This window comes from Diplotaxodon limnothrissa, linkage group LG14, assembly GCF_057381915.1.
Source record: "Diplotaxodon limnothrissa isolate DT_005_m linkage group LG14, D_limnothrissa_male_GT1.1, whole genome shotgun sequence".
In the NCBI taxonomy this organism is placed as follows: Eukaryota; Metazoa; Chordata; class Actinopteri; order Cichliformes; family Cichlidae; genus Diplotaxodon; species Diplotaxodon limnothrissa.
The window spans coordinates 32,808,223-32,835,353 of NC_140609.1; the positions used below are offsets into that span (position 1 = coordinate 32,808,223).

At 39.8% G+C, this 27,131-nt stretch overlaps 2 protein-coding genes across 7 annotated transcripts in view; both read left to right on the forward strand.

Annotated features, from left to right (window-relative positions):
- frya (furry homolog a (Drosophila)) overlaps nucleotides 1-12,173 on the forward strand; it is a 49,081-nt gene extending 36,908 nt beyond the window's left edge. For 4 of the 6 annotated variants that reach the window (XM_085370831.1, XM_085370828.1, XM_085370829.1 and 1 more), the window contains exons 48-61: nucleotides 197-376; nucleotides 1,156-1,320; nucleotides 1,669-1,743; nucleotides 1,869-2,039; nucleotides 3,818-4,018; nucleotides 4,547-4,690; nucleotides 5,472-5,635; nucleotides 5,723-5,930; nucleotides 6,280-6,429; nucleotides 6,501-6,599; nucleotides 9,217-9,300; nucleotides 10,281-10,391; nucleotides 10,498-10,703; nucleotides 10,799-12,173. In XM_085370831.1, coding sequence (XP_085226957.1) covers nucleotides 197-376; nucleotides 1,156-1,320; nucleotides 1,669-1,743; nucleotides 1,869-2,039; nucleotides 3,818-4,018; nucleotides 4,547-4,690; nucleotides 5,472-5,635; nucleotides 5,723-5,930; nucleotides 6,280-6,429; nucleotides 6,501-6,599; nucleotides 9,217-9,300; nucleotides 10,281-10,391; nucleotides 10,498-10,703; nucleotides 10,799-11,057 — 2,217 coding nt within the window. In that variant the 3' untranslated portion in view covers nucleotides 11,058-12,173. The remainder of the gene's footprint in view (nucleotides 1-196; nucleotides 377-1,155; nucleotides 1,321-1,668; nucleotides 1,744-1,868; nucleotides 2,040-3,817; nucleotides 4,019-4,546; nucleotides 4,691-5,471; nucleotides 5,636-5,722; nucleotides 5,931-6,279; nucleotides 6,430-6,500; nucleotides 6,600-9,216; nucleotides 9,301-10,280; nucleotides 10,392-10,497; nucleotides 10,704-10,798) is intronic. The other 2 variants (XM_085370830.1, XM_085370832.1) reach the window with 2 other exon arrangements.
- A 426-nt stretch (nucleotides 12,174-12,599) lies between these two features.
- Nucleotides 12,600-26,455, forward strand: brca2 (BRCA2 DNA repair associated). Its single transcript, XM_085370399.1, has 27 exons — nucleotides 12,600-12,645; nucleotides 12,950-13,036; nucleotides 13,229-13,462; nucleotides 13,638-13,701; nucleotides 14,006-14,058; nucleotides 14,160-14,188; nucleotides 14,308-14,419; nucleotides 14,504-14,559; nucleotides 14,848-14,938; nucleotides 15,054-15,638; nucleotides 15,759-21,176; nucleotides 21,489-21,587; nucleotides 21,677-21,746; nucleotides 21,838-22,298; nucleotides 22,372-22,562; nucleotides 22,677-22,864; nucleotides 22,968-23,138; nucleotides 23,455-23,827; nucleotides 23,913-24,068; nucleotides 24,147-24,294; nucleotides 24,376-24,488; nucleotides 24,569-24,764; nucleotides 24,871-25,037; nucleotides 25,139-25,277; nucleotides 25,370-25,626; nucleotides 25,840-25,983; nucleotides 26,102-26,455. The coding sequence occupies exons 2-27, from the start codon at nucleotides 12,982-12,984 to the stop codon at nucleotides 26,453-26,455; spliced, it is 9,924 nt and encodes a 3,307-aa protein (XP_085226525.1). The 5' UTR covers nucleotides 12,600-12,645; nucleotides 12,950-12,981.
- Nucleotides 26,456-27,131: the final 676 nt, after the last annotated feature.

Sequence of the window (27,131 nt, forward strand, 5' to 3'; positions counted from 1 at the left end):
TGGACACACCCAATCTATAAACAGTCTGCTGTTCTGCTATGGGCCAAGCCTCTGCTTATTCTCATATGGCATCCATTTCCCTTTAGTACCTCTGTAACTATAAATAAAACTACATGAAAACTGTGTTTTTACATCTTGTGTTGCTCTTTGTCTGCACATACAGGTGAAGTTGTGTGTGTTTCTGTTTTTGCTGTAGACTGTTCATTGGAGAGAAGCACAGAATATACTCAAGCTGGTGGTTTCTCGATCGGCCAGTTTGGCACAGCCTTCATTTCCACAAAGTGACCTCTCCTACGAGGACATCAGCCGTGTCTGGGACCGCTCTTCCAAGGCCTTGCCTGGGAAAACGCTGGATTTCCACTTTGACATATCTCAGGTTAGAGGCCATTTCTTTGACTTTCTTTTCACTGTGTGAAAGTCCTTGTTGTTCTTGTGAAAAGAAAGGTTAATCCTTGAAATGTATGCTCGCCCCTGTATATTTCCCTGTATTTTCCAGGGTGTGGTACTTGTTGAGGTTGTGTGGAATCTTTTAAAGGTCTTTGGAAAGGAAACATTTCTTCCCCTTCCTTAATGGTGATATTTCTTTTCGACCAAACCCTGTGAGATTAGCTTGAAAGCGTGAAAGGTAAACACAATTAGTCAAGCAGTGCAGAGCTGGAAAGCGATGCAAAAGATACAAGGAGAGCGGCGTATGTGTGGGAACCGAACAGGGAGCTGTTTGTGTAGTTCATGAATGGCAGGAAATGATGTCAGCTTTTTGCTGCCGTCTTTGTATGTGAGTCAGGGAGTTGTAGTGAGCAGCCAACAGGGTGGCTTTAAACTTTAGACATACTGGGCACACCAGTGATAGTTGTTATGATATTCGGACATTTTAAGATTGAGTATAAAACCGAGAAAGTTGATGTTTTGGGTTTGGGTTTTTTTCTTGAATGTCAAGTGGAATAAAAGCTGTGACCACTTGTAAAAAAGCAATCAGCCTATCTTGACGTGTTGATTGCTTTACAGTCATTTTGGAACTGTGAGCCTAGACGAAGCAGGAGCTGTCAAGGAGCCTGAGTAATGGATTGACTAAGCAGAGAAAGACTTTCTCTTCTTCCTGCTTTTGCTCATTTTAATTTTGTCCTCACAATTGTTTGTTTGTGTCGATTCTTTCAGACGCCAGTGATTGGTCGTCGTTTTGATGATCTCCGACGCACTCCAGGCCAGGATGTGAAGAGCATGACAACAGCAGTGACCCACAGCACCTCCTCTACCTCCTCTGGATCCACTTTAAACAACGTGTTGGTGCCAGTCAGCTGGAAAAGGCCTCAATCTTCTCAGGTGAAAACTTATTCCCAAGGGGTCAAAGTGTAAAACTGTTAGGATTTGACAAATGAAGACATTGCATGTAATTGTATTTCATTATGCAAGACAATCACAACGCAGGATGTATTTGATGCACATGCTGTGTTTGAGACGTCTTCATCCTGTTTATTCCCAAAATTTAAATCCCATTGTATATCCAAATAAGGGGAAATGCATGTTGATGCCAGGCAAATATGAGACTAAATTTTAAAATGGTAGGATACTCAAACAGATACAAAAGTCAAATGTTCACAAAAAACTATAATGTGGATCAAATTAAAGGGATTTATTCACAATATTTGGGTGTTCTCTTTCCCTCTGCAGAAAAGAACACGGGAAAAACTGGTGAATGTGTTGTCTCTGCTGGGACAAGAAGTGGGGCTCACAAAAAATCCTTCAGTAAGATATACTTTATGTTGTCCGTTGGGAAATTCAGCACTCTGAACTTTTTTTAATCATGGATTTTAAAAAAAAATAACAATTTTGCCTTTTTTTTGTTTTTCTTTGTTCATTGTTCGGTATAGGTGATTTTCTCAAGTTGTGGGGAGCTGGATCTTATGGAGCACCAGCCTAGCCAGGTATCCTCTGATGACGGGACTCGGGAACCAGAAAACACAGATGACACCACCTCAGAGCAGCAGTTCAGAGTCTTTAGAGACTTTGACTTCCTGGATGTTGAGCTTGAGGATGGAGAGGTGAGTCATGGGATGCTTGGTAGAATAATTACTTATACTTTAGATGTTAAAGTAGATGTAAAACAAGAGCAGTAAGAAAACCTTATAAAGACTGTAATGAGGATTTTCCACTGAGGAGCAGTACTGTGTTGGGTCAAGTCTGCCTGCTCTGTGTAACAGGGTTTCTTTTTCTGTGTTTTTTTTCTATCTGTGCTATCTAGGAGCTACAGGTAAGTTTAGTTGTGTTACATTTTTATTTGCTGTGTTCTATGAATGACAATTTGCTTGTGCAGATATTTTAGTCGACTGACGGCAAAGAGTAGAAAGTGTGCATGCATGTTGTGTTAGTTACAAAACTGATTCTGCAATGTCCCTGTATTAGAGAGTAGAGTATTGGAAACACAGCATGTTATTCTTAGTTCTCTCACCAGGCTTATCATCATGGTCTAGTAGTTGCTATTGAAATATAGGGTATCTTAAAGCCCGTTTTACCAGATTTACCAGTACTTGATCTCACACTGGCACTCAGCCTAAGTGGTTATGTGACTGTGGTTATCAACTCAATAACTCAAACCAGGGCTTTCCAGTCTAGCTACAAGTGTGTTTACACAAAAGGGATGGTGTTGGCAGCATCTGGCCCAATCAGAAACATTGACAGGTCTACTAGCAAAAGAGCAACTAATCTTACAAGGAAAGACAAAACTGTGATATTAGGAAAATACAGAGAGGTCAATTGCAGAATTCAGGCTGAAACAACAGGCCTGCTGCAGACATATTGGTAATGTGAGTGTGTGTGAAAGGAACCGTGCGCTTTGTACAAACACATTTTAAGTGCTTCAGTCAGTAAGCCCGGAAAAGATTTTTAATGTTAAAGTCTTGACTATGTGAAGTCAGGAAGCAAAGCTGGCACTATGTAAGTTGACAGACTTATCAAGCTGTAACATTAAGTGACAGAAAAAACTGATGGGTTTTAATTGTTATTCCATAAGTTATCATAATGTTTATTAATATTTTTTTATCATATGATTGACATAAAGTGAATACATTTAATCATAATTTTCTATAGTTATATGGCTATCTGGTCAACATCATATGATTTTCTAAAGCAAGCCACAGTTGTTCATATCATGGAGTGTTGGCTCCATCTAGAGACTCAGTGGAAGAAATTCTGCTCAGGTTTAACCCTCCATCACACTGAAATCCAAACAGTAAATTACCTTTGCTAATTGTAAACATTTAAACTGTATTATTTGCCAAGGATGTAAGAAAAAGCTGTTGTTACTTCTTGAGACTCTGAAATGTACTTAGTGTGGTTTTTAGGCTTCACTAACACCATATTTTCAGGAAACTCGATCGAAAAAACCTAAATGATTAATATGGGCAAGAAATGTCAAAGTCAGAGCCTTTACTGTGACAGGTTTTAAACTAATCGTAGTTGGATATGCTTGTTTTGTCTGTTGATGTGGAGCTTTGGTGGAACGTGAGAGTTGGCTAGCATCCATGGAGTCACGCTTGAAAATCACTCTGTATTTTTTTTTTTAAAAAGACCAAAGCAATTAAAGCCTGTTAATATTTGAATTGTGACCATGTTAAGGAGGGCTTACTGCATTGAGCACCGCTGTTCCTTCCTTTTTTAGCTTTGAAGGGAAAAAACTCTCCCATAAACTGTCCCCTCCCAGAACCAGCACTGCATGGTTGTGTAAATGTTGGTGTGAAGTATGTTTATGAAGTTTGTGTTGAAGAAAAGATTATGCTGTGCTACTTGGTACTCGGTATCTAACAGATGTTTACTGTTGCAGGGAGAGACTATGGACAACTTCAACTGGGGTGTGCGTAGACGCTCTATGGACAGTCTGGACCGAAATGACCTGCAGCCTTTGGAGGAAAGTCAGATGTCCAGCAGCATGCCCAGCCTCAGCAAGCTCGCTCATGAAGATTCAGACGAGTCATCTGAAGAGGATTCCCTGACCACCAGCCAGACACTCTCCCACTCACAGCTTGTAAGTTTATTCATTTGTGTTATAATAATTGAAAATCACAATGAAGGTAAAACCTCAAATAACAGTTAAAACCAACTGTAACAAGTAAAAGGGATTTCAAGGACAAACTCTTTATATCTTAACAATTCAAGAGTTTTTTTCTATTGTGCCACTCTCTGTGCCAAGCTGTATAGGGTTTAAAAAATGTCTTTCTCTCTCAGATTAAGACTTTTCCTCTAGTGTCAAGCTTAGGGCCAGATTTTCAAGTCTGAAAATATAATGGGCCTTTCTGTCACATTCTGTCTTGTTCCATTACCTTTCTGTTATTCCATGACAGAAAGAGCCATTCAGCATTAGCTAAAGGTTGCTAAAGTTGCCGTAGCAGACTGAAACCTGTGGGTCAACACAGCCGTCATCTTCACCTCTTGCTTTTGAGTTTTAAGAAACTCCACTACTGTCGGTGATACAGTTTCAGACGATTTTGCTGTTTTTAGTTCAGTGCCGTTTATTTTAAAGATTCTATTAAATGTTTCTTTGTCTCTTTTTCAGACTGTCAGCCTCTCTCCAACTGCAGAGATGAGTAGCATTGACTCTCCCTCTCCCTTCTGCGATACCACTTCAGCAGATTCGACTCCTCTGAGCACCAAAAATCCAAGTTTCGAGGTCCAACAACCAGAGGACTCGAAGCACCGGGTGAATAAGGGCTTCAGAGTGTCTGAGATTCTGGGAACTACTAATTCCTATCGTAGTTCTATAATAGAGTTCTTTACTAATTTTGCTAAATAGGAGCTGTTCTGTTTTCTCGTGTATTGAATGTTAAATGTGCTTTGGGTTAAGGCAATCATAGGTGTTATTTTGCAACACTGTGACTTTTCTACATTTCCTTTCTTTAGACTAGAGCATGAGTGACCTTTTCTTGATATTTCAGTAGTTGCATGCAAAATCATAAAAAAACAACTAAAATTGACAAGCAGGTGATCTAAAGCTTTGGGCTCCGGGCTATTTCTTGTCTAACTTTAATTGTGGCAGTTTGTCTGGGGATGTGAGGGGTTGTAGCCAGCAGTAGAAACAAAAAACATTTCTTTCTTTCCGTATCTGTCTATTTAAGGCAATGTGTATGCCTATTGCTTCTGTGTGGGTGGCTGTAAGCAAAACTAAAATCTCTCAGCATGTGGAAGGTCAGAAAAGGTTTACACATTGCCTGTTTCAATCTCTGAGTGTGCAGAGCCACGATGCTGGCTAAGTTCAAATTTTTTATCCATTTAATTGGCATAATTTTTGCACACTAAATTGACCAAATAAAAGAAAACACCACAAGGAGTGTCCATAGGGTCCCATGGCAAGGTTAGTGTTACTGTTTAATAACTAAAAATAACAGAGGGAATACATTTCATGCATGCTGCTTCAGTATTTGTTTTGTAATTAATTACATTAATATTTCCAGTTGTCAACTGTCTCTTCTGCTTTCTTTCAGCATGAGATGTCACAAGAAGATGATGACAACATTGTCCATGAGGAGGACATTTCTCTTTCCATCACTGAGCTGCCCCCTGAGTATCACTGTGGTGACAGTTTGACAATGGATATAACTAACAATGATTACAAAGGAAAACTAGATCTTGAAGGCTGCTTACCAAGGTACCTATTGCAACATTTAAATATTTAGCTATAAATAAAGTGTCATGAAAAATGCACTTCTCCTAAGATGTGGCCATATCCATTCAGTCTTGCTGAGGAAGAGCGAGATGACATGCCGGAGTCGCGTTCTTCACCACCACCGTCACCTTTCTTCTCTGCCATCCTTGCGGCTTTCCAGCCAAATGTGTGCGATGATGCAGAAGAGGCTTGGCGAAGCCACATCAACCAGCTTGTGTCTGACTCAGATGGATCCTGTGCCGTCTACACTTTTCATGTGTTTTCCTCACTTTTTCAGGTATTATAGCTTGACCCTGCAGCCAGCCTAATCCCAAAAGACATCAGCGCGACGTGTAGTATGAGATGTCAAATTGTATAATTAAACCGAAAGGTTAACAGGATTAGCTATAAGGCAAACTGACCTTTCAGAAGAGGACTGCTTAATTGAAAATTAGGGTCACTCCGTAGATGCTCTCAGCTTGAAAATCTCCTGAGATCCATTAACCGGTTGTTGTTCACTTCACTGACCAAAGCTGACAGGGCAACATTTCAGAAAAATTGAATTAATGAAGGATGCACTAGTGCCTTAAATTATGTAGGCGGGATTCTAGTGGTGTTACAGACAGCATGTTTTTTATGTTTTGCAGAATATCCAAACCAAATTTTGTTCTTTGACATGTGATGCCGTCAGTTACCTTGGTGATGGCCTGAGAGGACTAGGATCAAAGTTTTTGAGGTCTTCTCAGATGCTGACATCATGTTCAGAGTGCCCAACACTTTTTATTGATGCAGACACAGTAAGTTGCCTGACATTTAGCGACTTCCAGTGTATTTCAACAAATTTAATGAGAAATTGGTATTTTTCCAGATCATGTCTTATGGACTCCTTGAAAAGATGAAATTTAGTGTGTTGGAACTTCAAGAATATTTTGATACTTACAACAACAGAAAGGAGGCAGTTCTCACAGTAAGTGGTTCTTATCGTGTGCTTGTCACTCTAGATGTATTTAGTATTTAGTATTTATTTATTTATTGTCATTGTCAAGAACAATGAAATTGCGTTTGGGGCTTCCATACAACCCAAAAAAAAAAAAAAAAAAAAAAAAGAAGAAAATAATAAATACCCCTTAAAACCCAAGTGTACATATTTAACCCAGTGTGACTCCAATGCAATAAGACAATCCTTAGCAATAATGTTCGTAGAAATTCAGACAAAGACCTGAGAAACATGACAAAATACAACAATGCAACCCATTCAATATTATTGTACTGTGAGATATGATATCAGATATGATAGTTATCTATTTAAGAAAGAGGGGGGGGGGGGGGGGCAGGAGGGGGAAGAGAATAAAGATATGATGCACCAATGCAGACCAGTTCATTGCTATTAAGAAGTTGGATATGGTTATTGTCTGTGAGAGGGGGGCAGAGAGTTCAGGAGCCTCACAGCCTGTGGATACAGGCTGTTGGCCAGTCTGGATGTTCTGGCCTGTATAGACCTGTACCTTCTCCCTGAGGGCAGCAGATGGAAAAGGTGGCGCGCAGGGTGATGTTGGTCCCGCAGGATACTGTGCACCCTCCTCAGACAGCGAGTGGGGAAGATATTACTGATCTCTGGCAGACTTGTTCCAATAATTCTGCCAGCTTCTTTCACCACCCGCTGGAGTGCTTGCTGATCGGCCTTGGTGCAGCTGGGGAACCACACTAGAAATCCATACGTCAGAACGCTGCTGATGGCACAGTTGTAGAAGTTCAACATCAGAGATCTGGGAATGTGTGCGCTCCGCAGTCTCCTCAGGTAGTAGAGGCGCTGTTGGGCCTTCCGTACAACTGAGGTGATATGGTTGCCCCAGGACAGGTCCTCGGTCACAGTTACCCCCAAGAATTTAAAACTGCTCACCCTCTCCACCGCCTCACTGCCAATGAAGAGAGGCAGATGGTTGTTATGGCCCCTCTTCCGGAAATCTACAATGATCTCCTTGGTCTTTTTGGTGTTTAAGACCAAGTTATTGTCGTGGCACCATGACTCTAGTTGTTGCACCTCTGTCCTATAGTTTGTCTCATCATTGTTGGATATAAGTCCGAGCACTGTAGTGTCATCTGCAAACTTAACAATGAGATTGGACGCGCAGGAGGAAATACAGTCATGGGTGAAGAGAGTGTATAGCAGAGGGCTCAGAACACACCCCTGAGGGGCACCGGTGTTGACCACAAGGGTGGAAGAGGTGTTCTTACCCACTCTGACACTCTGTCTACGGTTAGTGAGGAAGTCCACAATCCAGTTGCACAGAGAGGAGTTAAGTCCCAGTTGGTGGAGTTTGGGACGGAGTTTGTATGGCCGGATGGTATTAAAAGCCGAGCTGTAGTCTACAAAGAGGAGCCGTGCATAGGTGTTCCTGTGTTCCAAGTGCTTCAGTAATGTGTGCAGCACTGTGGCGATCGCATCCTCGGTTGACCGGTTCTCCCTGTATGCAAACTGGTGCGAGTCCAGGGATGGTGGAAAAGCAGCTCTGATGTGTTTAATGACCAGTCTCTCCAGGCATTTGGCGGGAATGGGGGTGAGTGCCACAGGTCTGAAATCGTTCAGACATGTGACATTTGACTGTTTTGGGATGGGAACGATGGTTGCTGCTTTGAAACAGGATGGTACCAGTGAACAGGACAACGAGGTGTTATATATAGAGGTGAAGACGTCCGCCAGGTCCGCAGCACAGTCTTTTAGCACCCGGCCCAGCACTCCATCCGGTCCGGCCGCCTTCCTGGTGTTAATGCTCCGGAACACACGCCTCAGCTCATGAGTGCTCAGGACCGGAGCAGGGTCGGTTGAGGGGAGAGGGGACAGGACAGGGTCGGTGTTCTCCCTGTCAAAACGGGCATAAAAGAGATTTAGATCCTCAGCCAGAGTAGAACTGTCGGCTGAGGGTGATGGTGTTCTTCTTTTGTAGTCCGTGATAGCCCTGATGCCCTCCCAGACCTGCCTTGGGTTTGTGTTGTTCTCAAACCTGGCCTCGATACGCCTCCTGTGCTGCTGCTTGGCAGTCTTGATGCCTCTTCTCAGGTTGGCCCTGGCAGCACTGTATGCCTCCTGGTCCCCGGATTTGAAAGCGTTGTTCCTTGTTCGAATAAGTTGTTGAACTCCGTGTGTCATCCAGGGTGGATTATTAGGGAACACACGGAATCGTTTCCAAGTTGTTACATTGTCCACACAGAAACAGATGTAGTCCAAGACAGTGGAGGTGTAACTGTCCAATGCGACACGATTGTCAGTGTCCTGCACCTTGAATACATCCCAGTCTGTGCAGTGGAAACAGTCCTGAAGCATCGGAATAGCGTCCTGCGGCCATGTTCTCACGGTTTTGGTTGTAATCCCAGTGCTCTTGATCTTTTGTGTGTATATTGGGTGTAGCAGAAGGGAGAGATGGTCTGACAGACCCAGGTGGGGATAAGCCTGGGCTCTGTACGCATTCGCCATGTTGGTGTACACCTGGTCCAACGTTCTATCTCCTCTGGTAGCACACTTCACACTTCACATGTCACCTGTATGTTGTTGCTGAATTATTTAAATTGACCTCTGTTTTACACAGTGGTTGAGCAACTGTAAAGCTGCTTTTCCCAAGAGTGCTGGGGGTTCGGTGATAACGTGTCAACCACTGGAGCATGAGGAAAAGGTAATAATAATTATTATAAATATATTTATTTGAGCATCTCATGCTATCATATCAACAGTGGGATAAAGTAAAGCAGTGGGTTAGTATTTACTTTGGCTTAGATACTGCATTAAGCCAGTGTACAACCAAAATAATTGTTGATTATGTACATTTAACAAAAACTGAACTGAACATATGAAGGATTCCATTTCATCTGATCTTTCATACTGTACTTTCTGCATTGGGATTACTGTGTGATACTGTAGCTCTGTGAGTGTTACCTCTAATTCTCTTGCACTTTAAGTTTTTGACAAACTTAAGTTGATGCACGTCACATTTAATATTTCATATCCAGTGTGCATTGTGTTGATTTTCAGTTCTTCTGGGCATGGGAGTGAGCTCTCTTATGTTGCAATTTAATCAGGCTTCATAACTGAAGATGGTTAACAGCAAAATAGAAAGTTTTGCTGTTAAAATGTATGAATTTGTCACTTAAGTGAGTGCTGATTAACATGCAGAACATGCTTTTTTAAAAACGTGTTTTTATTTATTTATTTATTTTGTATTTAATAGTTCATGGAAACTATAAGCCCTCTTCATAATTCTAATTTGCACAAACATCTACCCTAACTTTCTTCCTCTGTGCATGTCAATAAAATGACACCAGTTAGACCTGTTCTATACTTCTCACCCACTCTATGTTGTAAATAATGACCATTTGCATGAATTTCATTCTCTCTGTGTGTTTTCCTTACTTCTTACTTCTTTTCTACCCCATAACATGCTTGCTTGATAGCAAATGGAATTTCTGGCTGTAAGTTGGAAAAGGCTTGTCTCTACTTTCCGATTTAAAACAAAACAACATTGTATTTATTGTATTGTCATTTTCAGCAAAAGGATACTTTTTTAAGTCTTCAATTGCGGTTGTGCAGACATTTTAAAAAGGAGGAAACAAGAAGTTAAAGACTTATTTTCTGATAATCATTTTCTATTACTTTCAGCAACTGGAGCTCTGTCAAAGACTCTACAAACTCCACTTTCAGTTGTTGCTGCTTTTTCAGTCCTACTGCAAACTGACTGAACAGGTCCATGCAATAAGCTCTGTTCCAGAGGTAGGTATATCTGCATTTGCTTCTCTTCAGTTTTTGAAGGCATAAAACACACTTTTTTTTTTATCTGTGTTCCTGTTCAGTAACATAAACCCCTCTCGACTTTTAGCTGACAAACATGTCCCAAGAGCTTAATGAGTTGAAGAGCAACCTGAGGTTAGCAGCTGCTTCAGTGGCAAATGATGAGATTGCTGCCTGTGAGAGTTCCTGCTCTGAGCCGGTTTTTAGCTCCTCCGAGGCTGCAGTGCAGGCCATCCTAGAAGGTCTAAAGAACAATGACTTTCCAACCGCTGTTCACTACATTCGTGTGTGCAGGTGAGAAAAGTAAAATTCTTGTTTCAGTGTTTATTAAAAGTGTTTTTTGATAAATGTGTTACTTATTAAAACAAATACTTATGATTTCCTTCCAGAACAATGTGGCCTAATGATATCTTTGGTAGCCACTCTGAGGATGAGGTCCAAACATTGCTGAACATCTACTTTAGACATCAAACTCTGGGTCAGACAGGAACTTTTGCTCTGGTGGGTTCAAAACAAGACTTGACAGAAATTTCTGTCAAGTTGATGGAACTTAATGGAGAAACTCGGGACATGATCCGAAGAGCCCAGGGCTACCGCACCATCACAGCTTTTCTCCCAGACTCCAGGGTTTCAGGCTCAACTCTCTGATGACTCTGACAGCCAGAACTACAAAACACCCAATGTCATGCCTAGTGTCACCTGTTGTCTGTGGTAGCTTCTATCATCTCAAGGGTGAACTTTCTCTTGGGAATAACCAAACCGCTGTTTCCTCTTCTTGCTTAAAGTACATCAGAATGTCATGAAGTCCAATCTTCAGATGTGCAGCAGTACTGTTGTTTTTAGACTGATGAGTGACTTTGCTGTTGCAAACACAGTACAGCTTTTATTGCACTAATAATAGAAATGTCACAAAGCAGCCTGTGTGTACTGAAGTACATAATTTTCACATTTAAAGAAAAATGAAATGAAATACCAAAGCTGAGTTATTCTCTTTCAGTTATGTTGTTTTAATTGTCAAGGGAAAATGTGCAATCCTTCACTAAAGTGGAAGAAATTTACTGTCTCCTGAAATTATGTATTTGAATATCATAGCATTGGAAAACATGAACACTGTTAGCACAGAAAAAGGGAGGCTTCATTACTTGGTTTGTGTGTTGGTGTAGGTGTGTTATGAGTGTGCTTGAGTGTGTGAATTCAAGTCTGACGACCATCACAGATGGAATTATTAAGACTGATTTGTATACTGCAAGTGGTTCATGTTAAAAAAATTCTGACATGCTGCAGATCTACTGTAATGTCTCTCAATCCTACAAACTCTTGTGTGGGTTATCTGTTACTCAAAACATCTTACTGTACCTTTTAACTGTGCAGCTTTTAGCAAATAGGTAAATTATTTATATTGTTAACAAAAGAAAATGTGCTTTTATCAGACTAGATTTATAGAAAAAATATTTTATTTTATCTGTTAAACCTGCCAAGCGTGCAAATTCTGTGTACAATAAAAATGTAATAGTAAAGTTTATGAACAAAGAGAGAAACTATTTTAAATGAAAGAAAATGTACATAGTGAAAAGGGGGGCTTTGCTGAGACTCATCAGATTGTATTTTTATGAAGTTACAGTTTAGGTGCATGCAGAGTGAGTAGCTACATATACATATATATATATATAAATCTTCCACAACAGTGGTGTAGCCTTTGGCCTTGTAAATGCTGTAAAAACTGCCTTTGCAATGTACTGTACTTTGGTATTCTGTTCACTAATACAACAATAAAATTAAGCTTAGATTTCTTATTTGTGGTTGGAATTTGTTATTGGAATTTATTTATTTGCTTATTTTTATTTATCTGCTTAAACTGCGCAGATAAATAAAAGTGAAGAAGTGAGTCTTCCAGCTTAGTATCATATAAAGTCAAAAGTTTAACGACTGCTTACTAAATAATTCAATTAGATTATTATTATTGTTGTTGTTAGTAGTAGTAGTAGTATCAGTAGCATTCGTGTTATTAGGAATATCAAGGGTTAAAAATTCAAGCGGTCTTTTATTTTGAAGTGCCCTTGAGTTCCGGTGCGCGACGCGCGAGGTTTGTTTTTGTCGCGTGAACGTGCTAGCTAGCAGGCCGAGTTTTTCTTGGCTATCCCCTTTGCATCGTATTTTTAGTTTTATTGTGTCTTTACATCATTATATTACGAGATATATCGCGACATGAAAGTGCACACTCTTGAACGTCGTCATGGTAAGTCTGAAAAACGTTAAATTCACTTTTTGTGGGCTCCCCCAAATTTGACAACGATAGGCTGTCAGTGTAAAATAAAATGTTTCTCCGTAAAGTTTTTTTGCTTATCTAAAACAAACGTAAGCTAACGTTACTCATTGTTGCCCAAACAGTTTCGCTGTCACGGTAGTTTTTAGGTAATGTAGTTGAATACCGGCTACGTTGTAGTGTGACTGCCCTAGTAAATGTACACCACAACTTTGTTCTGAAACTCGGGAAACCTTTCTGCTTTTTCATTCAAGTTATGTTACATTCACATTCTCAGGTATCAAGCTGTAGTACAGTGCAGTCAGTGGAATGGATTTGCCCTTAAAAAACATGTACGAGACATTCAAAGATGAAATCTGGAAAGGTAGGAAAACCTATGCAACATCAAAAAGCTGTGATTTTGGTCATCGGTACTTTTTAATCAGACGCCCGCAAAAACAGTTGTATTCTGAATATTATAAGTAGAAATGCATTGTACAGATTTACCTTTCCCCTCTAAATCGGTTTGTGGCTTGTCGACTTAATGATGAGTTCTTACCCATTATGAACATTTTAGAACTGGGACCACTGGATCACAACTGGTTTGACATACTGACTGCTCAAACGTCAGCGAATGAGGGTAGCGGCTCTGATCAAGATGAGCTCTGTGCCAATCAGGAGGGACATTTTAAAACCCCTTTAGACAAAACTGCAGTAGACAGTCAGCTGTTTTCTACTCCTAAAGTTTTCAGACACAGTCGAATTGTGTTACCTGAAATTGTGGATGAGCAGTCGTTCTCTACTACACAAGGTAATTCATTCAGATTGTTACTTATTTATACTGTAAATCTCCAACATGTTATTTAAACACTTGCTAAATAAAAATATAGGTTTCTGTTTTGATTTAATTGCAATCAAGAAGCTGCTGTAACCTACTTATTCTTAGATTAAATCTAAAAATATTGTTTCTCTGTGATACTTCTTAGAAAATGATACATTGCCATGGATGGAAACACAAAGTCCATATGTGTTTCGGATCTCAAAAAAGGGGTGAGTGCAACAATGAATTATCAGTGTTTAAATTCAGAGTTGCTATATATACTGCCATTTTTGTGAATGGTATGGGGGGGGGGTTTGTTTTGTTTTTTAAGTGATTAAATAATTTAAGTAGTTGTGTAATTAAATCACAACAGGAACAACAATAACTGATTTTAATAAAGCATACTGAAAAACTGCCTTATTTTGTGGGGGGGTTGGGAGGGAGCTATTTTCATGATAATTTTACAACAACAGCTTGGCTTTTTATGTTTTTCCAGCTATTGGCTGTTTTTAATGTATGTTTTGACTTTTTTAGGGTTCCTGATACAGAATATGAGGAAATCCAACCTCAGAATCAGGACAATTTTGGTGAGGTTAAATATAATCTTAGTCTCATTTACATGAATTGCATACAGAAGCCAAGACTTAATCATCACTGCTTAATTTGCTTACTTCTACCATATTTACAGATCCACTTGATACCCCGCATAAATCTCCAGTACGTATAGCATATCCAATGATTAATATTTTTCTGATAGTATTTGAATGTAGAAGAGTGAATAAAATTAAATGTACCTATCTTTGTTTTTGTTTTGATTTTTGTTTTTAATGATACAGATGAGCTATGCCAAGCATATTTCTGAAAGTCTTGGTGCACAGATTAACCCTGATATTTCATGGACCAGTTCTTTGAATACACCACCCCCTGTTCCATCTACCCTGATTTTGTGTAAGCCAATAGCAGACTCGCTCATTTTAAACAACTGAAAAGGTTATATGTTCATTAATTTTTTGTCTCCTTTTAATCTTGCAGCTAAAGTTGATGAGAGTCCCTGTCCAGTGAGTGTTTCTGCAGACAAAAGTGTTGTTGTGAGTACTCAGTCCAGCACAAATATACAGCAAACCTATCTTTATCTATTATTTTGATGAATATCACTCAATGTTGAATTTCTGGTCCTGCTGTATTCACATTCTTTAAATGGATATTCTGAAATTGTAACATGTTAAGAATGGTTGAATTTATGATTTTATGTGTTACTAGAAATCAGAATCAGAAATTGTTCTTATTGTATTACTCTTTTTGACATATTACAAGCAAAGAGGTGCAACATTTCAGATTTCTGCTGACAAAGTGTTTTGTCCTCTTACCTTTTCCAGTTTGTACGGAAGCTTTTCCCTTCTCTTTCAAATCCTTCCAGAATTGTGGTAGCACCACCTAAAAATGATAATATAACTACTGATAACCACGGTACTGACTTCTCTTTTTTTAGTATCACATTAACTGAAATGGTGAATATTTGTGAACTAACTATGGCTCCCAACAATTTTGGCTGACATGCTGATTGTTGCTCTGTCATCAACAGATGCTGTTTTGCCTGAAGTTGTTTCCTCCCAGACTTTATTAATGCAGAATGAGGGTATTTGGCAACAGATACTACGGGGTGCTAATGGAGATGGCAAAATGGCCAGTGCTCCTGATGAATTTCAAAATGCTTCATCCACTTTCCTCGCCAACAGTAGTTCAGCACTGAGAAAAGTGAAACCTGACAGAATCAGACGGAAGCAATTCAAATTAAGTGAACATGACTGCAGCTCTACAGATATCTCAAAAACAAACCAGTGTAATGAAGAGCACAAAGCTGATGAAGAACATAGCACCGTTCCATCATCCCCACCGGCAAAAAATGGAAGCACTGGAATCAGCCAATGGTCTCCATTGAATTTATCTGAAATTCCCCCTTGTACTGCAGAAAATAATATTTTAACAGAACTGCAGCCTGACTTTGATTCTAGACAGCTTGTCAGGCCACCTATAAAAATCACAGACACTGGATTAATTAGGAAAAAAAGAAAATTTATTTACACTGTTGAGACTTTGAAGCCAAAAGTTAAAGAAAATGAAACTAACTTTCAGAAGATGAACACATCATCAGTAATTCCAGATACTGGTAACATATTTAATTATTAAAAATATATGTATATTTTTCTGTTAAAATAGAAGTGTTTTTGTTTTTTGTTTTCTATAATGACTGAAAACTTTTGTTTTTTATCACCATGCTTTCTTTTAGGACCAGAACTGAGTAGTAAGCAGTCACAAGATGCCCCAGATGAAGCAAGCTGCTGCAGTAATGAGAAGAATGCAGAAGAAAAATGTACTTTGGAAAATTTGCCTTCATCTGTGCAAGAAAAAGTCCAGGATCTTGACATGTCACAGCTTCACAAAGATTTTGCACAAGACTTCAGCCAAATTTCAGACTCTGGTAGACCGACTAAAGGAGTTGCAGAAGATCAAGACCACTTCTCACCTTCAGCCTGTCTGTTGGCCATGAAAAAAGCTAAGCATCAAACAATTCAAGCAAGCCTTCACCATGACTATAACAGCATCAGTAACACAGGACATACGTCTACCACTAATCAAAATTATTCCACCAATGAAGGCACCATAAGTGACAGTGGTTTCCAGTCTGCTGTTGCAGATATCACTCACACTGCTTCTTCTTGTATTGTTCCTTTCTCAGAGAACACTGGATCAAAAACTGATATTCACAGGACTACTCCTTTTCCATCTACGCAGAGAGGAAATGAAAAATCCCAGCTCCTGGAAAGACAGACTATAGATGGCGAAAGAGAAGGTCAGTTGGACAAGGAGAGCACAGTATCACAACTGCCAAGCAGTCTAAAAGGAACTGATGATGGCCTTAACTGCATTCCACAAAATGGTGAGGTTCGTGGCAGACTGCTAGAGAAGACAAACATTTCTCTTCCACCCGCTCATGCATCAGGATTCAAAACGGCTTCAAATAAAGGTATACAAATTTCCTTGGCCAACCTGGAGAAGGCAAGGCATCTCTTTGAAGAAAGAGATGGCGATCAGCCCACCAAATGCAACAGTGCCACGAAACTTAAAAATAGCCAGAGCAATGGATCCATGACAAGCACAGTTTCTGTATCAAATCAGCAACCTTCTGTAAGTGAAATATTTGAGGGTGGCAGCTGCCACTTAACAGCTTCACAAAAAGCTGATGTGACAGAACTGTGCACTCTCTTGGAAGAAGCAGATAGCCAGTTTGAATTTACACAGTTCAGAGGTGCAGAAGTAAAACAGCCTTTTCAAGAAAATGCCTGCTTTCTAGAGAAGACTGACAAAGACATTGATCCTGATTTTCTTGCAGGCATAGATTTTGATGACAGCTTTAGTTCAGATGCTGAAAAGCACTTGGCAATAACTGCCATGCCTGACAAAATGACCTGTGTGGTAGATGAAAAAGCAAATGGTGGGACATCAAACATCACTGATAAATCCACCGGTGTATCAGTGTCGAGTTCTGTAAAAAGAGAAAATATCTCTGCTGGAGAGGTGCTTTCCTCTTCAGAAGACATTCCTGGAAGAAATAATTGGCTTATATCAAAGAAGCAAAAAAGTCTTAACAGAGCTGAGCACGGTGACGCAAGCAAGATGGAGAAACCGAATCCTTTAATGCTTGGTGTTACCTTTAAGACTGCAGGAGGGAATGCTTTAAGAGTTTCAAAAACATGTCTAAGCAAAGCTAGAGCTTTATTTGCTGATTTAGAAATTAATGTGTCAGATCTGAATATATCACACAAACAGGCTGCTGAGACTGATGCAAAAACCAAAAAGATGTGCAATGTAGATTCTGAAACGGCCACAGCTGATTTCAAGTTCACTCTCAAAGACGACTGCCACGTTGAAGAGAAAACTTGGAGTTGTTTTTCCAACACCAAACAGCCTGTCTCTGCATTGAAACAGGCCAGAGACATGCAAGATAAAGATACTACGAAAAGTTTTGAAAACTGCAAAATGGATGCCATTACCATTTCTGAGGAACATGCCATTGTAGACACAGAGTTTGAGAATGTAAACACTGGACTAAGTAGGCCACATCCTGATGATATAGAAATGGAACGTGTTGGTTGTAACACTGTGCTGGAATTTAAAAATCCAGTTTCTTTCCATGAAAACTCATTTTCCACTTCAAAGCTTCTACCATGCCCAGCATTAAAGAGTATTGATTCCTCTGCCATCAGTGAATTGAGCAGTGGTGATGGATTCTGTACAGCCAGTGGGAGGAAAGTATCCGTGTCAGCTGATGCAATGAAAAAGGCTAAATGTCTTCTGAATGACACTTATTCACTTGAAGACACAAGCAAAAAAATAAGCCAAAAAGAAAATGTTTTAAGAGCAGCACAGTTCACTGCTCAAAATAAAGAATCTATTCCTAAAACAAGTGGATTTGACACAGCCACTGGGAAAGGAGTTTCAATTTCATCCACAGCTCACAAGAAAGCAAAATGCCCGTTGAGTGAATCTGATACAGTGTATCATAAAATCAATGCAAAACCATCACATTACAAGATTCCAGTATATGGCCCACCACCCAGCAATGTAGGATTTCTTGCAGCCAGTGGAAAGAAAATAGCATTTTCCTCCAAGGCCCTTCAGAAGGCCAAAGCACTTTTCAGTGACATCAGTTTCAGTGCAGACAGCCCAGGTGGTCCTTACCCAAAGAACGGTGACAAGAAAAATGACAATTGTGAACATCCAGACAAAATGCAGAGTGGTTTGACCGCAGAGGGAGAAAACGTCCATGTCTCAGAGAAGCAAATTTTAAAGGACTTTGAAGATTCTGTTTTAACAAACGCTATGCAAGAGAGAGTAGACTGTGATATAGATGTTAACAATGGTGAAAATATTATGCATACAAGTGGAAGTGGCAGTGACTTAGGAATTAGACCAGATCAAGGGATGACTTCAAACATTTCTGTAGAGTCTGCAAATAAACAAGTGAAACAAAAAGACAGTTTGCCACTACAAAGTGGTGGATTTGGTCCAGTAAATGGAAAGGGAGTTTCCATTTCATCTGAAGCCCTTAAGAGAGCAACATCCCTGTTGGAGCAATGTGATGAAGAGAACACTAAAATCAATGTTAATCAGTCACATTTGAAGACTTCAGTTTACAGCCCACTCCCCACAAGTGGTGGATTTCATGCAGCCAGTGGAAAGGCTTTGACACTTTCATCCGAAGCCCTTCAGAAGGCTCTTTTCAGTGATATCATTTCCAGTACAGAGAGTCCAGTTGTTCCACACACACAGAGTATAAAAATTTTTGTAAAGTCTGGAAGTGGATGCACTGAAGACAAAAACAAACAGCTAAAAAAAAAAGAAGCCAGTTTCCCACTACAAAGTGGTGGGTTTCAGACAGCGAGCGGAAAAGGACTTGCTATTTCATCTGAAGCCCTCAAGAAAGCAAAATCCCTGTTGGGTGAATTTGATGAATTGGGTGATAGAAGTGGAAAGCCATCATGTTCAAAGACTCCAGTCCCAGAGAATGGTAGATTTCTTGCAGCCAGTGGAAAGCCTGTGGCACTTTCATCTGAGGCCCTTCAGAAGGCTAAAACTCTCTTCAGTGATATAATTTCCAGTGCAGAGAGCCCACATGCAAAGAACAGTGACAGAAACCATGACAATTGTGAACCTATGGCAAAAATGCAGAGCGGTTTCAAAACTGCAGGCGGAAAAAAGGTTCATGTATCACAGAAAGATCTTTTGAATGCAAAACATCTTTTGAAGGTCTTAGATGATTCTGTTTTAACAAAAGCAATGCAAATGGCAGAAGACTGTGATATGGATGTTAGCAATGGCATTTCAGCAAAACACAAAAGTATAGCACCTGTGGTTGGAACAGGGAGTGATGAGAAAAACCTTCCAGAAACCAGACTACAGCAAAAGGCAACTTTGGGCTTTTCTGTAGAGTCTGAGAAAAGATACACTGAGGACAAAGACAAACAAGCGGAACAAAAAAATGACACTTTGTTGCTACAAACAGCGAGTGGAAAAGGAGTTACCATTGCATCTGAAGCTCTAAGGAAAGCAAGATCTCTGTTGGGTGAATGTAATGAAATGGAGGATAAAATTGGTATAAACCCTTCATGTTCCAAGATTCCAGTTCATGACTCACTTCCTCAGAATGGTGGATTTCATGCTGCAAGTGGAAAGCCTGTAGCATTTTCCTCTGAGGCCCTTCAGAGGGCGAAAGCTCTCTTTGGTGATATAAGTATCAGTGCAGAGATTCCACATGCAAAGAATAGTCACAAGAAATATGACTACGGTGAAAACACACAGAAAATGCAATGTAGCTCCAAAACTGTAGGAGGAGAAAAAGTTAATGTTTCAGAGCAAAACCTTCTGAAAGCAAAACATCTTTTGAAGGAAGCTGATGACTCTGTTTCAAAAAAGGCAATGCAAGTGGAAGATGGTTTTACTAAAGATTGCAATATGGATATTAACTATGGAATTTCAGTAAAACATAATACATTGTCTATCAGTGACATTTCTAAGGACTCAGGAAATGGATGTACTGAAGTCACAAATGAACACATGAAACAAAAAAACACTTGGCCCCAACAAAGTGTTGGATTTCAGACAGCAAGTGGAAAAGGAGTCGCTGTTTCATCTAAAGCTCTGAAGAGAGCCAAAACCCTTCTAAGTGAATGTGAAGGAGTTGAGGATAAAATCAGTATAACAGCACCACGGGGCAAGATTTCGGCTCATGGTCCACCATTCAGGAGTAGTGGTTTTCTTGCAGCCAGTGGTAAGCCTGTTGCACTTTCATCAGAGGCCATGCAGAAGGCGAAAGCTCTTTTCAGTGATATTAGTCAGAGCAGAGACACCCCAGCTGTTGCACACACAAGAAAGAACGATAAGAAAATTGATGCTCACAATCGAGAGGAAACACATTGTGGTTTCAGCACTGCAGGGGGAGTTAAAGTCCAAGTGTCCAAAAAAAGTCTTTTGAAAGCAACCAGTCTTTTCAAAGAATTTGATGATGGGGAATGTCATGATTCCCTATTATTTTCAACAAGCCCACAAGACGATCCTATGCCAAATCTGTCAAAAGTAGAAGATGTGGAAGGACCTTCGGGTTCAAACCTCACAACAGCCTCTGACAAGTACATGTCTACCAAGGGAACTGCCTCTCTTGTAGTTGAATCCGTGCCCTCCTTGCAAGAGTCTGACCTAAAAGTTGAAAATTTAAGAGGACATGGTTGTACGTCTGTCAATAACAAGGCAGCTAAAGATGCATTTAAGTTTCAGGAAGACACCATAACACCATCTGGGGCAGGCACTCTGCATGATTGCCCTGAAGAGGAAATGCAGTGTCTGCTGGACTATGAAATAAATGAGGAGAGCAGCACCAAGGAGTCTAAAGTTTTAAAACCAAATGAGTCTTCAGTTCTTAACTTTCAGTCACTTAACCTTACTGGTTGCACAGAGACCCAGCAAAAATTTCTTGCCCAGGAAGCTCTGGACTGTACTAAAGCTTTGCTAGAAGATGAAGGTCTGGCTGAACACAATCTCTTCATGACTTTAGAAAATATGCCACTACAACATAACACAAGTGCCAATGGGTGTGAAGAGAGTGAAAAGAGAAGAGGGAAAAGATCAGTGGAAGACACAGAAATGAATGGTAGGTACCTGCATTGCTACTCAGAGTTTAAGTGTAATATTTTTATTGAAACTGTGCTGCTATTTTCAAAACTTATTTAATTAATTTATTGATGTTTTTCAAGCAAATTGCATTAATACATTTCTTGCAATTTAGGATTAAGCTGTATTGCTTACTATTTGGAATTTTCTTTTTTTTTCTTTTTTTTTTTAGAAAAGTTAAATGATACTTTATGACATGAAACCATTGTTTTCAGATGAGTAAACATGCCTGATCATAATTAACTTTAAGCCACAGCTCTGCTTTGAGAATAATAGCCTTCTAACTATTTAGGTCAGCCTCCCCTAAAAAGACGGTTACTGGAAGAGTTTGACAGGAGTCTCGTGGATCCAAAAGCTTCAACTCTCTACCCAGTCAAAAGTTGTTCCAATGGTAAATTGTTAGCACTATGGCACGTTTTCTGAGAACTGTTTATTTTGTGTTATTCATTAAATAACTATTTGTATTTATCCCTAAATAAGGTTTAATGAAGGACAGGGGAGTTTTTAAATACAGCACCTCCCTTTATCCAAACATTACTCGGCCGCACAGGTATGTTCCTGTTGAAGCACCATGTTTTCAAACAGGTTAACAAAGTTATAAGCTTTTTCTGATATGTCCTTTCTTTTCTTTTCTGCAACAGTGGAAAAACCTATGTGGAAACTAGATTCCAAAAGACACAAATACAGAACTCAATGACAGGAGACCCCAGGAGCAAATCGGCACATTACAAGACATCAGCATTTGTTCCTCCATTTGTCAGAAATGCAAAGACAGAAACCCATAAGACTATGGTGCTCAAGGATAGCATAAGAATACCTTCAGCCTTTGTTCCTCCATTCAAAAAACAAAGAACTATTGTTGAAGAGAGTTCCTGTAAAGCGCATGAGGGGGAAGACAAACACCAAAAACCGTTTGTAATGTCATCTAACAGCAAGTGTTTTGTGCCGCCCACTAAAAAAACACAAGGCGCTGCGGATGGAACTGCTGTGGCTGCAGCTCGAAGTGACGATATGAATAATCAAAGCTTACCTGTTGACTTCAGGTCTGTCAGTGCTGTTGGAGAGACATCAGGTGTAGATGGCACATGTTCAAGAAGACAAGGTGCAGTAAACAGTTTGAGGTACATCAGTGTAAAAGTTTCTTTGTGACAGTTTAAAAAAAAATCCGTTTGCAGATGTATATCAGAATCTTCAGAACACTGAGCTGGCACAGGATATACAAGACATGAGGCTCAGGAAGAAGAAGCGCCAGAACATTCGACCTCTTCCAGGGAGCTTGTATCTTAAAAAAACATCAGGAGTACCTAGGATCCCACTAAAAGCTGCAGTGAATGGAAAGATCCCAGGAAGATACACCCCAAAAAAGGCAAGGCTGTAACTGTCACTGGGTTTTTTAGCATTTTTAAGCATACTTTGATTTGTTTGTTTTGGTTTTAAACACAGACTGTGAGACACAAATGTACTTGTTTTTATTTTTCAGCTTTATGGATATGGAGTCCAAAAATATGTTTCCGATATCACTAGTGAGAATGCAGAATCTTTCCGCTTCAGCCTGCTGCAGTTCATCAAACTGGAAGCCTTTACAGATGAAGGTGGAGTTCAGCTTGCTGATGGAGGATGGCTGGTCCCCAGCAATGATGGGACTGCGGGGAAAGAAGAGTTTTATAGGTATTACTGAATCACACTTTGTGTTAAATGAATTGGAGTAATCAGGTTTAGCAATAAAATATAAGCTTAATATACTAAATATCTCGTCCTTATATGCCCACAGAGCTTTATGTGACACCCCGGGTGTGGATCCTAAATTGATCAGTGAAGCATGGGTGTACAATCACTACAGATGGATTGTGTGGAAGCAGGCCTCTATGGAAAAATCTTTTCCAGAAATAGTGGGCAGCCGGTGTCTCACACCCGAGCAGATTCTCCTCCAACTTAAGTACAGGTATGTGCAACTAAAGCTTGCTCAGATATTTATGCAGTTGTAGGTCACTTTTAATTTGCATATCTTGTTGACAAATAAGTGTTGTTATGCTTTTCTAACTGCCATTTTGTACGGTATTTTACAGGCAAAATAAATGTTGAAAATATAGACTTTGCAGTGAATTACACTTTTAGCTAATTATGCTGAATACAATGGGATAATGTTAAATGTGGGATACAAATGTTGGCATCTACCTAGCAAAATAGCTGCTAGGTAATTATTGACTCAATTTAATGTATTCATTGATTTTTTCTAAAACATATTCTGTTTATGTCAGATATGATGTAGAGGTGGACCACAGCCGCAGGCCAGCTCTGAGAAAGATCATGGAAAAGGATGACACGGCAGCCAAAACCCTGGTTCTCTGTGTTTGCGATATCATCTCCAGGGGTCACTCCCCAAAAACACAGAGTCACAATGACACCAAAACCCCTCACAGTGCAGATGCAAAGGTTGAAACTTCAGCTGCACTCATTTGGCTGACAGATGGTTGGTATGCCATTAAAGCTCAGCTGGATGAACCTTTGACTGCAATGGTTCACAAAGGTCGACTGACTGTCGGGGGCAAGTTGATCATCCATGGGGCTCAGCTGGTCGGATCACAAGATGCTTGCTCCCCTCTGGAGGCGCCTGAATCTCTGATGTTAAAGGTAGTCTAAGACAGAGACCACAACTTTTATCTCTACACAACACAACCAGAAAAGAAGGTGTCTTACTTCCGCTTCATGTGTTTAGATCTGTGCCAATAGCTGCAGACCTGCACGATGGGATGCTAAGCTAGGATTTCACAAGGATCCTCGGCCATTCCTCCTTCCAATCTCCTGTTTGTATAGCAATGGAGGTCCAGTAGGATCTGTTGACATTGTTGTACTGAGAAGCTATCCCATGCAGGTGTGCACTGATATATAATCACTGTTAGTCAGATTTGGGTTTTATCCTTTTTAACTCTGTCTAATATGTATTTCTCAGTGGATGGAGAGGAAGCCAGATGGCAGTGTTGTATTCCGTTCTTCACGTGCAGAAGAGAAGGAGGCGAGACGATACAACAGTCACAAACAAAAAGCAATGGAAATCTTATTTGCCAAGATTCAATCTGAATTTGAAAATGAAGAAAAGGGTAAGGATCAGGTTTACAACAAGTTGAACAAGCTGCTACAGTCTGAAATTCGATAAGTTTTTTATAAGCTTTTATCTTTAGGGAGTATCAAACCACAGCGGCGAAGAAAAACAATCAGTCATCAAGAAATTGCAAATCTGCAGGATGGAGAAGAGCTGTATGAAGCAGTGGGAGATGATCCGGCTTACCTTGAGGTAGTAAAACATTTGCTTTACAGATTGTTGGCCTAATTTCAGCTGTGAAGGGTTTTAGTATATTATTTTTCCCCTCTTAGGCTCATTTGAGTGCACACCAGTTGGAGGCCCTTCATACCTACAGACGCTCTCTGATGGAGAAGAAGCAGGCTGAACTGCAGGATCGATATCACCGTGCTCTGGAAGCAGAGGAGAATGAAATGAACTGCCCCAAACGAGAGGTTACACCCGTGTGGAGACTCTGCATTGCCGACTCCATGGAGCAACCCGGCAGGGGTGTGTCTTCATTTGTCTTCTTGTTTGACTCTTTTTTTTTTTTATAATTACTGTAACTTGCGAACTACGTTGTGCTAACTTTTTTTTGTTTTAATCTTGGTTTCAGTTTACCAGCTGAATCTTTGGCGACCTTCCTCAGATCTACAGTCTTTACTAAAGGAAGGCTGTCGATTCAAAGTCTATAACCTCACCACTTCAGATGGAAAGAAACGTAGCTGTATCGAACCTGTTCAGCTCACTGGGACAAAGAAAACACAATTTCAAGAGCTACAGGTACTGTAGGAAACAAACTCCCTTTAGCACATGTGAATTTTTTTTTTTTACCGTTTATAAATTAAACATGTCATTGAAACTTTTGTAATGTTTCCATTCAGGCATCACATGAATGGTTGTCAACATACTTCCAACCAAGAGTTTGCACAAATTTTTTGAATCTTCAAAATCCAGATTTTGAGCCACTGTGTGGAGAAATTGATCTAGCAGGATATGTCATCAATGTTGTAGATGGAAAGGGTAGGTGTTTTTTTGTTTTTTGTTTTATCACTTGCTTTTCTTACAACTGCTCGCATCAAGTTAGCTGAAAAGTCGTCTTCTTTTGAACACAGGTTCATCTCCTGCATTTTATTTGGCTGATGAGAAACTGAATTTTGTGAAAGTTCGCTGTTTCAGCAGCTTGTCTCAGACTGGTCTAGAAGACGTGTTAAAACCACGCGTCATATTGGCTCTGAGCAACCTCCAGCTCAGAGGTCAGTCAATGCATCCCACGCCTGTTGTGTATGCTGGAGATCTGACAAGTTTTTCTACAAATCCTAAAGAGGTTCATCTACAGGAATCTTTCAGCCAGCTTAAAACTCTGGTCCAGGTAAGATGCTAAAATCAAAACCTTAAAAGCTGCTGATATTCTTCAGAAACTGCTCTCTCACAGCAAAAGTGCTAATCTCCTCAGTACTAAAAATTGTTTTGTAGAAAATGTAATAAAGTAGTGTACTAACATATTTTTTTTCCTTGTTTATCTTCATCTCAGACTTATTTGAATGCAATAAAATGTTAACATTTTCATCACTTTTCTTTTCAGTGTCAGGAGAACTTCTTTGTAACTGCTGAAGAGAAGCTTTCAGAATTAGTCAGATCAAATGGCCGTAGCTACAGCTCCTCTCCAGCTCTCCAAAGACAAACACCAGCTTCTCTAACAGACAGAAGACAAGACATAAAGTCAAGTGTGAGTTTAACTTCATGCTGTGGTATCTGGTGTTTTTCAGTATATCTGTTATAACATAATGTCATCTAGTAATATATCAGTTCTAAGCCCATCATCTTGATTGTGTCTTTTTATACAGGTGATTTCTCAGAAGCCAGGCAGAAACCTTGGATCCGTCACACCTGTCAGCAGGAAGTCTCCTACACCAACATCTTCAGCAGAAAAAGATCCCAAAAGCCTGAAAAGAAGGAGAGCACTGGACTATCTGTCTCGTATCCCGTCTCCGCCACCTCTTTCCCATCTGGGCTCAGTGGCTTCTCCATGTGTAAATAAGACATTCAACCCACCTCGGAGGTCTGTGACACCAAGCACTTTAAAAACTGTACAGACACCATCTCACAAACCCGCTGACTCACTAGGGGAGGATGAATGGGTGAATGATGAGGAACTGGCTATGATTGATACCCAGGCACTGCGTGTTAATTTAATCTAGATACATACCACTGTGTGATGACAAACACGCTACAGCTTTTCAATTGACTGAATGTAGATGTTAAGGTTCTGTGTGTGTATATAACACATTTTTTTAGGGTTTTTTGTAGACTTGTTGGCCTCATAAAATGGGGAAAGTAAATATTGAAATCATGTCACTTCACAATGTTTTACAATTTTATACTTGTTTCTGTGAGGTTCCTGCATTCAGTGTTAAATAAATTCAGAATTTTATTCTAGCAGTTTTGGTCTGTGGGTCTGTTTTTGCATTTAAAGACGAACACCTTCAGGGTTGAGAAACTGGTTGATTCTTGTAGTAATGTATTGTTGTTTGGGGGGTTTACATCCTTACTGCCTTCTTAGGAATTAAGAAGGGAAGTAGCAGCTACTTGCTGTTAATGAACTGTACTTGATTAATTGATCGTCAACAAGTTTGAGCATCTATATAAAAGTACAGCTCGGGTTTGCCAAATTGCATCTGAAATAATCACATAATATAGTTTGGTTGCATTCATTTATACAAGCATAACTTCAATGAACTGAAACAATGTAAAGAAGATATGAGAGGCTGATAAAGTCATACAGAAAAATGATTCCTCTAGACTACAAATGAGCAAATTCCTTTAGTCATTTTACTAAAGGTGGGAACAACTAATTAAGGGTTATTAATCAAGGTA